Source organism: Microcebus murinus, chromosome 21 (assembly GCF_040939455.1).
Source record: "Microcebus murinus isolate Inina chromosome 21, M.murinus_Inina_mat1.0, whole genome shotgun sequence".
In the NCBI taxonomy this organism is placed as follows: Eukaryota; Metazoa; Chordata; class Mammalia; order Primates; family Cheirogaleidae; genus Microcebus; species Microcebus murinus.
The window spans coordinates 17099716-17113413 of NC_134124.1; the positions used below are offsets into that span (position 1 = coordinate 17099716).

Here is a 13698-nt window from a genome sequence, read left to right on the forward strand (position 1 = left end):
ACGTCTGGCTCTGCCCGCGGGAGGCTGCACGGCCCGTCCCAGGGACGCCGTCTCAGCGCCTCTCCCCACGCAGGGCGCCAGCTCTCTGAAGGCTGGCGCGTGGGCACCAGGGGTGGTCCGTGGGGACCGAACATCAACAGTGATGACCGCTGACGTGTCCCGAGCACTGACTGCGCCCAGTGACCGCGCTGAGGCTTTGTCTGTACCCCCTCCCAGGCCGCTGGCAGAGTGGCAGTCACCTGAGCACACACTGTCTCTGCCACCAGCCTGTAGCAGCTCCCTGAGGAAGGTAAGACAGGGGAAGTGCCACCTCCTCCCTCCCGCCCCTCACCTTTGCTTTCCTCTTCTGCTGTTTGAGGGCTTCTCTTGCCTTCTCCTCATCTTTCAAGGCTTTTAGCTGAGAGAGGGAGGGAGAGAGGACTGTCGGCACGGGTGGCTCCCGGCCAGGCCCGGATCCAGGGCCTGACCTGCCCAGAGGGGTGACCGGCTGGTGCACAGGGCCCCCTCGGGCTGCTGGGCCTGGGTCGGCCGGGGGAAAGTGCCTGACGGGGAGAGCACAGCCCAGGCTGCCGTCTGCGGTGGGCCCTGCTGTCACGGTGTCTGAGCACCGTGCTCAGGAGGGGCCACGTGAGCCTCGCTGCTTCTGCGCTAGCTACGCCTTTGGTTCCATTCCTGAGAGTGGGCGGCTCAGGGCAGCCCTAAATTTGTTCCCCTAGGGCATCAGAGCTGAGGGTGGAAAGTCAGAGTTGGAGTGATCTCACGGTTAAGCCTTATTGTACAACAAAAAGTCAGAGAAATTCGGTAGCAGAGTCGGAAGGAGAACCAGTGAGTGTCCTGACATCTGGTCTCACCGGGCCCCGCTAAGCCATGCCCCTCTCCCCATGAGGACAGGCCAGTCGCCCCTCCCTCCGTCCACCGCTCTCACCTGGGTGTTGGACAGGGTGACCTGGGCCTGCAGCCGCTCCACCTGCTTCTTCAGCTCTTCCTTCTCCTCGTTCATGCGCTCTCGGTCGCTGCGCTCCCGCTGGAAGTCCTCCTCGAAGATCTTCACCTGGAGTGGACGGGAGGGGTGGGGTGTGGGAAAGGAGCGGTTCTGAATGGAGGCTCCCCCTTGCGGAGGCCCAGCCCCCATGCCTCCTGCTGGGGGACACAGGGGGAAGAGCTGGCTTCACCTCATCTTGGGGGTCACTATGGGGAGTGGGATGGGTACATATCCAGCCTCCACCCCAACTTCAAACAGAGCAGTCCTGCATCCCTTGATCTCACATTCTGGGCTTTGAGGTAGGGCTTTATTTGAACAAAAGATCCATAGCTTAAAAAAAAACAAAACAGGCCAGGCACGGTGGCTCACGCCTGTAATCCTAGCACTCTGGGAGGCCCATGCAGGCGGATTGCTCGAGGTCAGGAGTTTGAAACCAGCCTGAGCAAGAGCGAGACCCCGTCTCTACTATAAATATAAAGAAATTAATTGACCAACTAATATATATAGAAAAAATTAGTCGGGAATGGTGGCGCATGCCTGTAGTCCCAGCTACTGGGGAGACTGAGGCAGTAGGATCACCTGAGCCCAGGAGTTTGAGGTTGCTGTGAGCTAGGCTGACGCCACGGCACTCACTCTAGCCTGGGCAACAAGGGAGACTCTGTCTCAAAAAAAAAAAAACCAACAAAGGTTGAAAGCTATCAACCAGTGCGATCCTGTCATTCTGGCCCCCACAGAGGCGGGGGCCACAGAATCGGGGGTGTAGTGGACAGCTGGCATTTGGGTCGGCCGGCTATGAGAGCAGAGGACCCACAAACTGTCCCAGGGCTGCGGGGTGCCCGGGCAGAGAGCAGGCTGGGTGGGAATCTGCCTCTTAGCCTGTAGTTTCTCATCCTCACTACAGACCCGTGAGACACTGGGTTCGAGATGATCCAGATCAGCAGTGTAGCATTACATAGCACAGAAACACACGGGACAGCCGTAACCTCTCAACTGCCTTTCAGCCCTTCTGTGTCCCCAAGGAAAAAGTCTCTGTTTTATGCTAGTAAGTCTTTACCCACAGCTAGTAGGTTTTTCTAGCAGTTGCCAGTCACCTTTAAATGAAGGGAAAAAGACTTCGAAAGTTCAGAGTTTTCATCAGTCAACAGTATCTGGCTAGAATTTAACAACATTGTTTTATTTCTATTGTATTTATTGTTTATGGTTACTCTCTATTTATGTCAATAATTAATAGGTGTTTCCATTTATATTAGTGATGTCAAGTTCCCTTTTAAATACATGCATTTGGAACTTATTTTTTATATATTAGGTTAATACTGGCACAGGTGTGGCGGAGAGACGGTTAAATCATAGAGGTGGCCGAGGACTGACTTAAGCTGGGGATACACTGCTGGGAGGATAAACCTACAACCAGGCAGGGGTCCTGGCCAACGACCAGGAAGTGGCCTATTCGTTACAGGTTCCATGTGAGTCCAAGCCCGTCTTGGGCCCTGAGGACGCGCCAGTTCCCCAGCACCTCCTGCCTGTCCGCCCGAGCCTCACCTGCTGTTTCAGCAGCTCGTTCTGCGTGACCAGCTCCTGCTTCCTTAGGAGGCCCCCTGCTCCTTCCGGGTTCCCAAATGCCGTGGGTGGAGATGACGGCGGGGCCTGGATGCTCAGTGCCTCCTCCAGGGCCTGGGACCAGGGAGACAGGAGACACAGCCATCGGCAGGAGCCCCTGGAAGTCAGGTCCCTATGGAGGGTGACCTCAGGGCTCTCCTTCCCGGCAGTAACGATAATGACACTAACCAGCACCACCAGTACTACTTAACAAACGTTGCCCTGTTTATAAGCACTCTATCTACACACATCACGTCGCTGAATCTCTACACAGTCGTATGAAGGAAATACTGTGACTACCATCCCCGTTTTACAGATGTAAACACTGAGGCTTAGAGCCCTAAAGTGACTTGTCCAAGGTCACACAGCTAGTAAGTGGCAAAGCAGATTCGGACCCAGCATGTGCTCTGAATCAGCGGGCTAAACTGGGGTCCTCATGTAGAAGGGGAAACCCCCACCCAGAAGAGGCATGGCATGCAGACCTAAAAAGAATATCAAGTCTTTACAACCTGCGGTGTGGACAACAAATATTCTGCCTGGGTTTAAACCCCGAGTCTCCCAGCTCAGGACAGATCTTTTCTCCCTCTGGGAACAGGTCCCAAGGGCCCCAGACTCAGCACGGTCGATGCTCCCAAAACACCAGAACCAAACAGAAGGGGCTGCCCCAGCAGAGCCCGCCGTGACCGGGGTCAGGAGGCAGCGGGAAAGGAAATGAGGTCGGCACAGAGGGAAGAGTCAGGCCACGGATATCATTGGGGCCTTCTCAGAGCGTGTCCTTTCAACGCTCCCTCCTGTCAGCTCGCTCCCTTTCACCCTGGGCTGGCAGGTGGGTAGGGCCAGAGCGATCCAATCAGGGCTCAGATGGTGAAACTGAGGCCTAGAGAGGCTGGGGCTAAGCCGGGACTAGATCCAGCCCAGACCTGCCCGGCCCGCTACCACTCTGCCTTGGCTCGGGGCAGAGCTTTGCTTCCCCAGCCGCACCCGGGTGGGCTCCGTGGATCCCAGTCCAGAGGGGCGGGGGCCCACAGCCGCTGCTCACCCGCTCCCTTGGGCGGGTGCTTCCTGAGCACGTGCTTGGTGCCAGGCGCCCTGCGAGGTGCCCGGGGCACACACCCCGGTGAGGGTACGCACCTCTCCCCACCGCATGGAAGACAGAGAATTAAATAGGCCGTCAGGGGAAGCGTGAGCAGGGGCGTGCAAGAAGTACTTTCGGAGCACAGAGGGGACAAGCTGAAGGAGACTCGGGGCAGGTTTCACTGGGGGCGTGGCGGTAAAGCTGACCCCCCCACGAGCCGCAGTGTGGCCAGGCAAGTGGTGCGGGGAAGCGCATGCAAAGGCACGTGGAAGGCCTGCAGGGCGCAGCGCACAGGCTCATCCCGGGCTGGCTCACTCGAGGTGTGTGGCGGGGAGCAGAGGAGGCGGAACCGTGAGGCTGACTTGCTGACCCGGAGTCCCCCTTCCTGAGCTGCAGCGTGGGGGTCACCAGCAACACAGCGGGTGCTGCAGCTGGGCTCAGGGAGGCCCTGCCCATGCAAGGACCAGACCACGGGGCCCACCTTGTTGAGCCGCTGGATCTCCTTTTCCTGGTACTCGCGCTGCCGCGTGAGCGGGCTCAGCTGATCCTGCAGGTACCTGACCTTCTGGCGCAGCTCCTTGGCCTCTGCGGACAGCTGCTCCTTGTCGGTCTGCAGAGAGCAGGGGCCTGGTGAGCAGGGAGCCTCTCCAGGCGGCAAACACCTGCCCTGCCTGCCCAGCCCTCACCTGCGCATGCCACAAGGCTCCCGTGCAAGGCCTCTGGGGTCATTGCAGCAATGCTGATACGGACCTGCCCTCAATTATTATCTCTCAATTTAAAATAACAACTAAAAAAAACCCAGGCTGCTCGGCTGAGCGACCAGCCCTGGACTCTGACGCTGGCTCCTCCACCAGCCGCTGCGAGCCAGCACTGCCACAGCCCTTTCCCCGCCAAGCTTACCCACCTGCCATGGGTATGCCATTCCTTGCGTGAGTTACCATGCGGGGGCCTCAGGAGGGCTGTGAGCCCCAAAACTAAAACCAAATCTTTGTCTGTGTGCAATTTTCGAAGGAGAAAAGCCATAGTTTCCAGCAGATTCGAACGGGGGGGGGCGCGGGGGGGGGTCTTCCATGATCCACAAAAAGTGATAAACTACCGATAATCCCTAAAGGACCTTTCAGGACTTACAGTCCCTGAGCCTAGAGGGCAGATGACATTCAAAGATATAAATGTAGCATAAGGTAGAAAGTATTCCCCCAAGGAGAAACAAATAAAATACTAGGATTATAGGATTCAAAGAAAGATCTCACAGCTGAGAAGAAACCAGGGAAGGCTTCAAGGTGGAGGCACCACTCCATACCCATTATGGAACCATCAGGGCTTCCTCACAGCTGGAATGGCCTTTAGAGAGCACCAAGTCCTACCCCTTTATACAATGGGAAAACGAATATCCAGAGAGGGGAGGGGACTTACCCAAGGCCACACGGTAAGCTGGGTCTAGGACCCGGGCTCCCTAATTCCATATCTCTCTCCCCTTCCACATGGAAGGAAGTGTTTAAACTCGGGGAGGGCAGCACAGTGCCGTGGAAAGAGCGGGCACACCCCAAATGAACTGCATATTCCTACGTGCACAGATGGGGGGAAAGGTCTGGAAACAGATACGCCAAAATGGCAGCAGTGGATACCCTGGCGAGGGCCTGAGTTCGGGTGGGGGAGGTGGTCCAGGGAAACTTGAACTGCATTGTGCGAACCTTTTACAGCTATGTAGTCACACCATGTGAGTAGGACATAGGCCCCAGGGGTTAGTTTTCATCCAGCCCGTGTGACCTTTAGTCAGTCTTCCACAAGCCAGCCGGTGAGCTGTCTGCAGCCAGAGACGGCCGAGGACGGCCTTGGTCAGGTCTCGCAGGAGCCATTCAGGCCTCCTAGCTCGAGAGGCCCCCAGATGAGGCCTGGCCTCTGTCCTGTGCCCTTATCTACAGGGCCACGCATAGTCTCCAAGTGCCCCGCCTTCCCTCTGGGCGACAGGGAAGAGCGGTCACATTCCAGAGATTTGTCTCACCTCTCAATGAGAGGGAGGACCAAAGAGTGGCGTGTCTGGCTGGGAGTCAGCAGATGTGACTATGCGCTCACGAGAAGAGACAGGCGATGTCCCCCCCAGCCACAGCAGCAGGCTGACTGCCCAGATAAGGCCCCAGTGCCCCATGCTGGGGGGGGGGACTCTGAAAGGCAATCTCTGCTGGAGATGTCTGTTTTTAAGCTAGGCAAAAGCAGCCCGTGCCCAGTGTCCCTGCACAGGCACTGTGCAGGGGAAGACGTGGCGACATAAACATAATCTGAGAGTCTGGGAGTCCAGCGGCCTCTCCTGCCGCTCCAGGATCCTGGAGGACCTCGGCTGGTCTCAGACACACACACACACAGCAGATGCCGCTGCTTCAGAAGACTTGTTCCTGCTCCCACCAGACTGAATCTGGTCCCCTTATGCCTGCTCTCTGACCCCTGCAACTTCCTCTTTGTAGTAACCGAACACGCTTTTACTTATCTGCTGCAGTTTTGGTTGTTTAGCATGTTCCCCAGCAAGGGCGGGGTTGGACTGTCCATGCGAGTCTCTGTGCCCAGCACAGTGCTCTGATGACAACTGCCGCCTGCAAGACTACATGAATCTGTCTCACGTTTCAGCTCCTTCCCCACAAATTGCCATCCCTACTCTGAACCCCAGCGCCACCAAGTGCCCCAGAGCAAGCCTCCTTGTCCCTCCAGCATAGTGCCTGCCTCCTTGGCCAGTCCCCCAGGCCCTAAGATTTTAATTGAACAAAATGTTCTTCTGAATGAAAACAAGAAAATGTGAAAAGCACTAGGAAATCCAACCTCCTCCATCTGCAGATGGGAAACTGAGGCACGGGGCTCACATGCCTGAGCCTTTGGTCACACAGTTGTTTGGCACTAGAGCTAGAACCCCGGGTCTCCGACTCCTGCCCCCGCCTTGTTTCCTCCCCTGAACTCGCCACTGGCGAGCGGGGCAGGGAGCTGACTCTGCAGAGGCCAGCGGTCACACTCGCCTCTTCCATTTCAATCTTGGACTTGGCCAGGAGGAGCTTTCGGTCAAAGTCACGCTGCTTCTGTTCCCGCTCATTCTCCAGCTCGGTCACCTGCTTCTGCAGGTCCCCCAGCTTCTGGCGCAGCTCAGTGATCTGGGTTCAGAGGCAGAGAGAGGAAGCGTGAGGGCTGGGTGCAGGCCGCGCCGGGACGCAGGCAGGGCTGGGCACGGCCACCCTCCAAGGTGCAAAGCTGCTAAGGAGGAGGGAGCGAGATGAAGACTGGGCACGCCCCGAGAGCACGGCCAGGGACCCTGTGTTACCTTCTGCTCATACTGCTGCTTCATGGACCGGAAATGCTGGTCCCACTGCTTGTTCACTTCCAGCAGCTGCGGGGAGGGACGGGGGTTAGCGGGATACAAGCGTTGAAGGAACAGGGAGCGCCAGCTCCCGCCCCACGTACACCGGCACCCCAGGGTGCTCATGGTGCTGGTGAACGGTGGCCACAGACACTGCCTGCCTGCGTCCCTGACCTCTCAAACACTCAACGCTGCTCAAAGCCATTCACCTCTATTAACTGCCGCGTGTCACCCTTGCCCAGAGAGCAAGATTAACACTAAGACAAGGAAACAATGTATTATTTTGGTGTACAATTTCTTATGGAACACACACCTATTCAGAGGGCAATTTGGGACTATGTATTAAAATTTCACATTTTCATCATCTTTAACCTGATAGTTGCACTCTGAAAAATTTAACCAACAGAGAAACACTTATGCAAGTGCACAAGAATACATATACAAAGCTGGTCATCTCGGCAATGTCTGTATTACAAAAACATCCAAAGAACAAACTAAGCATCGGAAATAGGTTACGTAAATTATAGTAAACCGATAATGTGCAGCTATTAAGAAAATAAGACATCAGGCTGGGTGTGGAGGCTAATGCCTATGATCCCAGCACTTTGGGAGGCCAAGGTAAGGATTGTCAAGGCCAGGACCAGCCTGGGCAACATAAAGAGAGAAAGAAAAAAAGAAGAAAACAAGGCATCTATTGCATTTACTCAGTTCTAAGATGATACTAATTTAATTATTTGCCATACTCTTAAGATAACAATTCCTCAGGGAAGAAAAACAACACTACATCATTAAATAAATAAAACAATATTATATGGTACATCAATGTTGGGGCTCAGAAAATGATACTCCAAAAGTGAAGGCCTCAGCCGCAGATTTTCTCTGACCCTCTCTTGTTCCCCATCTCTCACCCCTCAGTCTCCCGCAAGGCCAGAATTCCTCTTCCCCAAGGAGGGTCATAGAAACCAGAACCCCTGTCCCCCAACGTCAGCCATAAAACCTAAAATATGACTCCACCCTTCCCCTGCCTTTCTGTCCAGGAGCTGGCCATATAGACATTCTCTGACCTACCCTTGTGTGGTTGGACTCAAGTCCCTCATTCCCAGAAGGGTCTTCCCTGACCACCCCCGCCCCCACCCCACCTACCTCGGTGCGCTGCTGCTCTAGCATCTTCACCTTCTTCTCGGCTGCGCCCAAGGCCCCCACCTCTGGGCCCTTGCCCGTCGCCACACTGGCCTGGGGAGAAACACGAAGTTGCCTTCATCACAGCCTCAAACACAAATCCTCTTACCCACTCCCTGCTCCTCTGAGGCCCATAACCCGCCGTGGCCCCAGCTCTCGTCTCCCATCTCCCTAGTCCTCCCACCCACCAGGACACCCCTACCATCCCGGCCACCACTACGTTCCCCTTCTGGAAGTCCATCGAGACGATCATTCCCCCCACCTGACTCACGGCAGCTGCCACACCCCCTCCCCTCCCCTCCCCTCACCACAGCCACCCTCCCTGCTCTGGCGCAGTCTCTAAGGTACCACCAGCCACTGTCCCCTCCCGGGTACACGTACATCAGCCAAAACCCTCTGGCCTGGAAGGAAAAAGTTACATACATTTTTAAATTTTATGAAATTTTTTTTTTTGAGACAGTGTCTCGCTTTGTTGCCCAGGCTAGAGTGAGTCCCGTGGTGTCAGCCTGGCTCACAGCAACCTCAAACTCCTGGGCTCAAGTGATCCTCCTGCCTCAGCCTCCCGAGTAGCTGGGGCTATAGGCATGCGCCACCATGCCCGGCTAATTTTTTCTATATATATTAGTTGGCTAATTAGTTGCTTTCTATTTATAGTAGAGACGGGGTCTTGCTCTTGCTCAGGCTCTTCTTGCTCTTGAACTCCTGACCAGCAATCCGCCTGCCTGGGCCTCCCAGAGTGCTAGGATTATAGGCGTGAGCCACTGCGCCCGACCAAAACTTTTATAAAAGTTAAAGTTTTATAAAATGCTTACTTAAGAAAGATTTTCGGAAAGATGCAGAAATAAATATAGATGTGTGTGTATGCATGATTAGTCTCAAACTCCTGGCCTCATGCAATCCTCCCACCTCAGCCTCCCAAAGTGCTGGGATTATAGGTGTGAGCCACCATGCCTGGCCAACATGATTAGTATACATATGTATACTTCCTAGCTCTGTCCTCTAGAAGGGTCTAAGGCAGTTGACACCTCAACAGCAATGAGCACACCTAGAGCACAGAGCTTGGTTTCTAAATACCACTTTCTAATAAAAATAAATAGGCCTCCTTGGAGATATGGTTAATTCCAGGGCTGGGACAGAGAAAACATTTGTTTGGGGAGCTTGGAGCAATCTTAAAGTGTCAGAAGTCAAGGAAATGCTCAAAATAATAATAATAATAATAGAGGCATGTCAAAGGACACAGAGACAACTTGAAAAAGCTTCTATAGCCAAAGCTGGAACAATTTAAACAGCAAAATAAGTCGCATTATTGGATGATAAGCCAAAGTATAAATGTCCTTGAGTTCATATTGATAGAAATAGCTGAATAAATAAATGGGGGAGAAGGGACAGCTCTTCCTTACAAAGAATTCCAGTGTAGAAAAGAAGAAAACAGGAAATCACCATTATAATCCTACAGTAATATTTGCTGCAGAAGAGACCGTCAACAGACACTAAATTAGTGAGTGAAAGTGTAAAAAGAAATAGGATAATTGCATAGTCTCAGAAAGTTTCTCCTCAAAAATAAATGGGTCCCTTTATTATGGAAAAACCCGACCGAGACCACCGTAAGCAGGTGATGGTCACCAGTAATAAGATACAGTGACATCACGTGCCCCTGACACGATGTACTGAGAAGCTCTGCACACCCTGATGGGCACAGAACGTCCCTTCCATGCGGCTCTTGCCCAAACCTATAACCTCAACCTAATCATGAGGAAACATCAGATAACCTGCACTGAGACATAGTCTACAAAATAACTGGCTAGTGTAACTCAAAAGTGTCAAAGTTAGGAAATATAAGGAACAACTGCGAACTGTCACAGAGCAGGGGAATCTAAGGAGGTCACTTAATGCACTGTGGGACCCTGGACATGAGTGAAAACCTGGTGAAATGTGAGTAAAGTCTACACTGCAGTTAACAGTACTGTACCAGTGTTAATTCCTAGTTCTGATGACTGAACCACAGTTAGGTCAGACGTTACCATTAGGGGAAGCTAGGAGAAGGGGCCGTGGGAACTCTCTGGACTATTTTTACAACTTTTCTGTAAGCCTAAAGTTATCTCAAAATAAAAAGTTTTAAAGTTTTTTGGTTTGTTTTTTTTTAATGGCAAGTGTTGGCTAGGAGTCCAGAATTGAGCGTGGTAGCGTCTCGGTGACGCAGGCCAAGAATCTCACCCTCTCCGGGCTTCAATACAAGAAGATCAAACAGAAGCGGGTCTGTGCAGGCCCCATCTGGACCTGGACACGGAGTCTGCCACCTGGGGTCAAATTCTCTCCAACCCAGCCTTGCTGGCTCCTCCACGCTCCTCTGAGGCTTGGGGTGGGGTCTGGAGCAGAACTTTTGAGGCTCTGGCGCCCCCTGCAGGCACATGCCTGTAAGCACACCACAGACCAGGGAGCAAGGTGAAGGCCAGGGGGCGGGGCTGGAAAAGGCCCTCGGGTAAGACGGCTTCCTTTGATGAAGGGGAGGGATGGGCCTGCCCCCTTGACATCGGCTCCCCCTGGGCAGGAGCTGTGCTTAGCATAGAAGGTCAACAGGTTGTTGAGGAGGAAGGAAGTGGGGGGGTGTGAGCTCCTGGGTGGTGTACCCTGAACCTCCACCAGGAAGAGTAAGAAAGAGCCATGGAGTCAGCAGAGCTGGCCCCAAGCCCCAAATCTGCTAAACGTACTTTACAGGCATAGCATCACTCAATCCCCACAACAGCCGCTTGAGGTAGTCCCCATTTACATTTACTGTCCCCATTTTACAGAGGAGGAAACTGAGGCCCAGAGGGCTTATGTAAGTTGTCCAAGGTCGCAATGCTGGTAAGAGGTGGAGCCAGTATTCCATCCGCATGTGATGCCAGGGCAAGTGCTACACTCCTCCCTGTAACACACGCCTCCTGTGGGACAGGGGACCCTGGGGTGCCAGGGCCAGCCGTTCCCACTCTCGGACAGATAGAACAGTGAGAGTATCTGGCCTTCCGGGGAAGTCAAGGGAGATGAGCTGACATTCAAGGGCTTTGGAAGAGTAAAGAGCTTGCCCACGGACTCCCATACCCGAGGTGGTAGAGTCCAAAGTCACTTCCACAAGAGGACACACAAGGCATCAGGATCCAATTTGAGGGGTAAATGGAAGAAGAGAGGGTGTCCATGGGCTGGGATTCAGGAGACCAGGGAAGAGCAGACTTCAGCCACTTCCCAGAGTGTTTCCCTGGCCATACCCCAAGTCTGCCTGACAACAGGTGACACAGGAATCTTGATTACCTGATGTCACATGACCTCACCAAACCTACTGTCACAGCCACAAAGTGGAAAAGTAGTCCCAGCCCTGCCTGCCTTGCACATGGAATGGAGGCCCAATGCAATAATGATATGCCAGGCCTGCGTAAGCTCTCAACTGCCGCATGGTAATAAGGAATTAAGTTATTAGGATAATTACTTCTATTACCTAGGTGTGGGGTTTGTTAAAAGCTTTGAGCCCTACTGTGCAGCAATTAAATCCCCATTAAAGGAGAGAAAAAGACGCTGTTGGTTAAGAGCTGGGACTCAGCTCTGCAGCAAGGGAGGGGTAAAGACTGGCCAGGGGCACAGAGCCAGGTCCTGCCTGGGCACCACATGTGAGCCAGGGCTGGGGATGGAGGGAGGACAGGGAAGGTGGGCCTCCCTGCGACATCGCCAGATCACTCTGGCACTGGCCAACGCCCTCCCTCCCCATTTTAAAGGGTCTGGGGCCCAATCCCAGGAGCTTTAGCAGAACCCCAGAAGAGCTTGCTCAACTGAACACCCTAATTCTGCGAGGGCTATCGGAGATATTAAACTGACTCTGGGGAGCCACTCGTAAGACAGACCTTGACAAACTGGAATGTGTTCAGGCAATGTGCCCAGACTGAGCCAAGGCCTCAACACCACATTCTGTCGGCAACAGCTGAAGGAACGGGAGCCATGACCCCGGAGAGAAGAGGCTTGTGCAGAGCCTCGGTGACTGCCGGCAGCTTCCGTGCACCAGTGTCGGGTGAAGCTAATGAAAAAGCCACCTAAGAACTAGAACCAGTGGCACTGGCTGCAGGAGGGAGTAAGCTCACTGTCGCCAAGGGGATGAACAGGGGCTGGGAACTGGCAACCGAGGATATCAGAGAAGGAATTTCTAAGCACGCACCTGCTGCTGTCCAGCCACCTCCTTCTTGCCTGCACCTTCCGTCTTCAGTGAGACCGGCCACCCAGAGGCGGCCTCTTTGTTGCCACTGCTCATCAACAACTTCTTGAGCTCCATATTTTCCTCCCTAGGTTAGAGGCAAAAAGAGAAGTCACAATACTGGCCCTGGGACCCACCGTCATAGGAGCTGCAGCTGAGTCCTGGGGAGCCTGGCAAGATCCTGAGCCCTGCCCCTGGGGAAAACCAAAGGCAGCATGATTGTTAAGCCACCTTGCTGGCAATCTGTGGGCTCCCCTAGAATCTCTGACCCTCAACGGCAGGGTTTCCCCAGATGCAGGATGTCTATATGCACAAGATCTTCGGGATGTACTCAAACACTGCATTCAGTCACCCTGGACCACATTCTAGTGAGCAAGTTACACCTTTCCAAGTATCTTCAAATTTGCGGTGGCACACATGATCTCAAAGAGCCCTTTAAGCTTGCACAGCCAGGATCAGCGTTTCCCAAAGGATGATCCTGGGCCCACCTACATCATAATCACAGAGACCCTTGGTGGAATGCAGACTCAGACCTGCCAACTCGAAATCTTGCAGGTGGGGAGAGGCAGGAGTCCAGGCCCCCGGACCCTGGTTAAGCCTGGGCCCACTAGCCCAGAGAAGGGACCCAGATGTGCTCAGGAAGACAGCTCATGGTGACCAGCAGGGGGCAGCAAAGTCCCAATCCCTGTCACCCAGCCTAGTCCACACCCATCTGACAACAGGCCAGGAGGCATGTTCACAAAGTGCAATCTGTCCCACCTTCTTCTAGAGCTCTCAAGGTACTCCATACACAGACACCTCCCAAGGTATTAAAAGGGTCAGAAAGAAAATACCAAAGGAGCCAAGAAGGATCAAGAGACCTGATAGTCATACATGGCTCAGAGCACAAGGCCTCAGAGCCTCGGTCTTCCAAAAAATCAGTGCTGTGCATCACCCCTCCTCCCTCTGCCAGCCCTGCTCCTCCCCCCTGCTCCGAGGGGCCCGGACTTACCGCAGCCTCTCAGCAGCCTGGTCCCGCTGTTCCAGGCCCTTGTCCAGCTTGGCCTTCAGAGCCTCATTCTCCTTCCGAAGCTGCTCACACAGGGTCTGCAGGGCAGGTAGGTGGGCGGAGGTGAGGTGAGGAGGGGGCATCCCCAATGCAGGTTGCCCCTGGAGGACAGGGAGGGGCTGCAGCCACCCCACGTCCTAGCTCCTGGGACAGGTGGGAGCCGAGCCACTAGGCCCATCCCCACTAGGCCCATCCAGACTCCTCCACGTGTCCTCTCCCTTGGGAAGCAGCCACAGGGCCGCTGGTGCTCCAAGTCAGACAGTCCCCCCTT

The 13698-nt window shown here is 54.1% G+C and overlaps 1 protein-coding gene across 5 annotated transcripts in view; it reads right to left on the reverse strand.

Annotated features, from left to right (window-relative positions):
* TNIP1 (TNFAIP3 interacting protein 1) overlaps positions 1-13698 on the reverse strand; it is a 50761-nt gene that overhangs the window by 4465 nt on the left and 32598 nt on the right. For all 5 annotated transcript variants that reach the window (XM_075996229.1, XM_012740868.3, XM_012740869.2 and 2 more), the window contains 9 exons: positions 13371-13465; positions 12344-12467; positions 8131-8220; positions 6952-7017; positions 6653-6784; positions 4135-4263; positions 2522-2653; positions 926-1051; positions 332-397 (listed from right to left, as the gene is read on the reverse strand). In XM_075996229.1, the coding sequence (XP_075852344.1) occupies positions 332-397; positions 926-1051; positions 2522-2653; positions 4135-4263; positions 6653-6784; positions 6952-7017; positions 8131-8220; positions 12344-12467; positions 13371-13465 (960 nt within the window). The remainder of the gene's footprint in view (positions 1-331; positions 398-925; positions 1052-2521; positions 2654-4134; positions 4264-6652; positions 6785-6951; positions 7018-8130; positions 8221-12343; positions 12468-13370; positions 13466-13698) is intronic.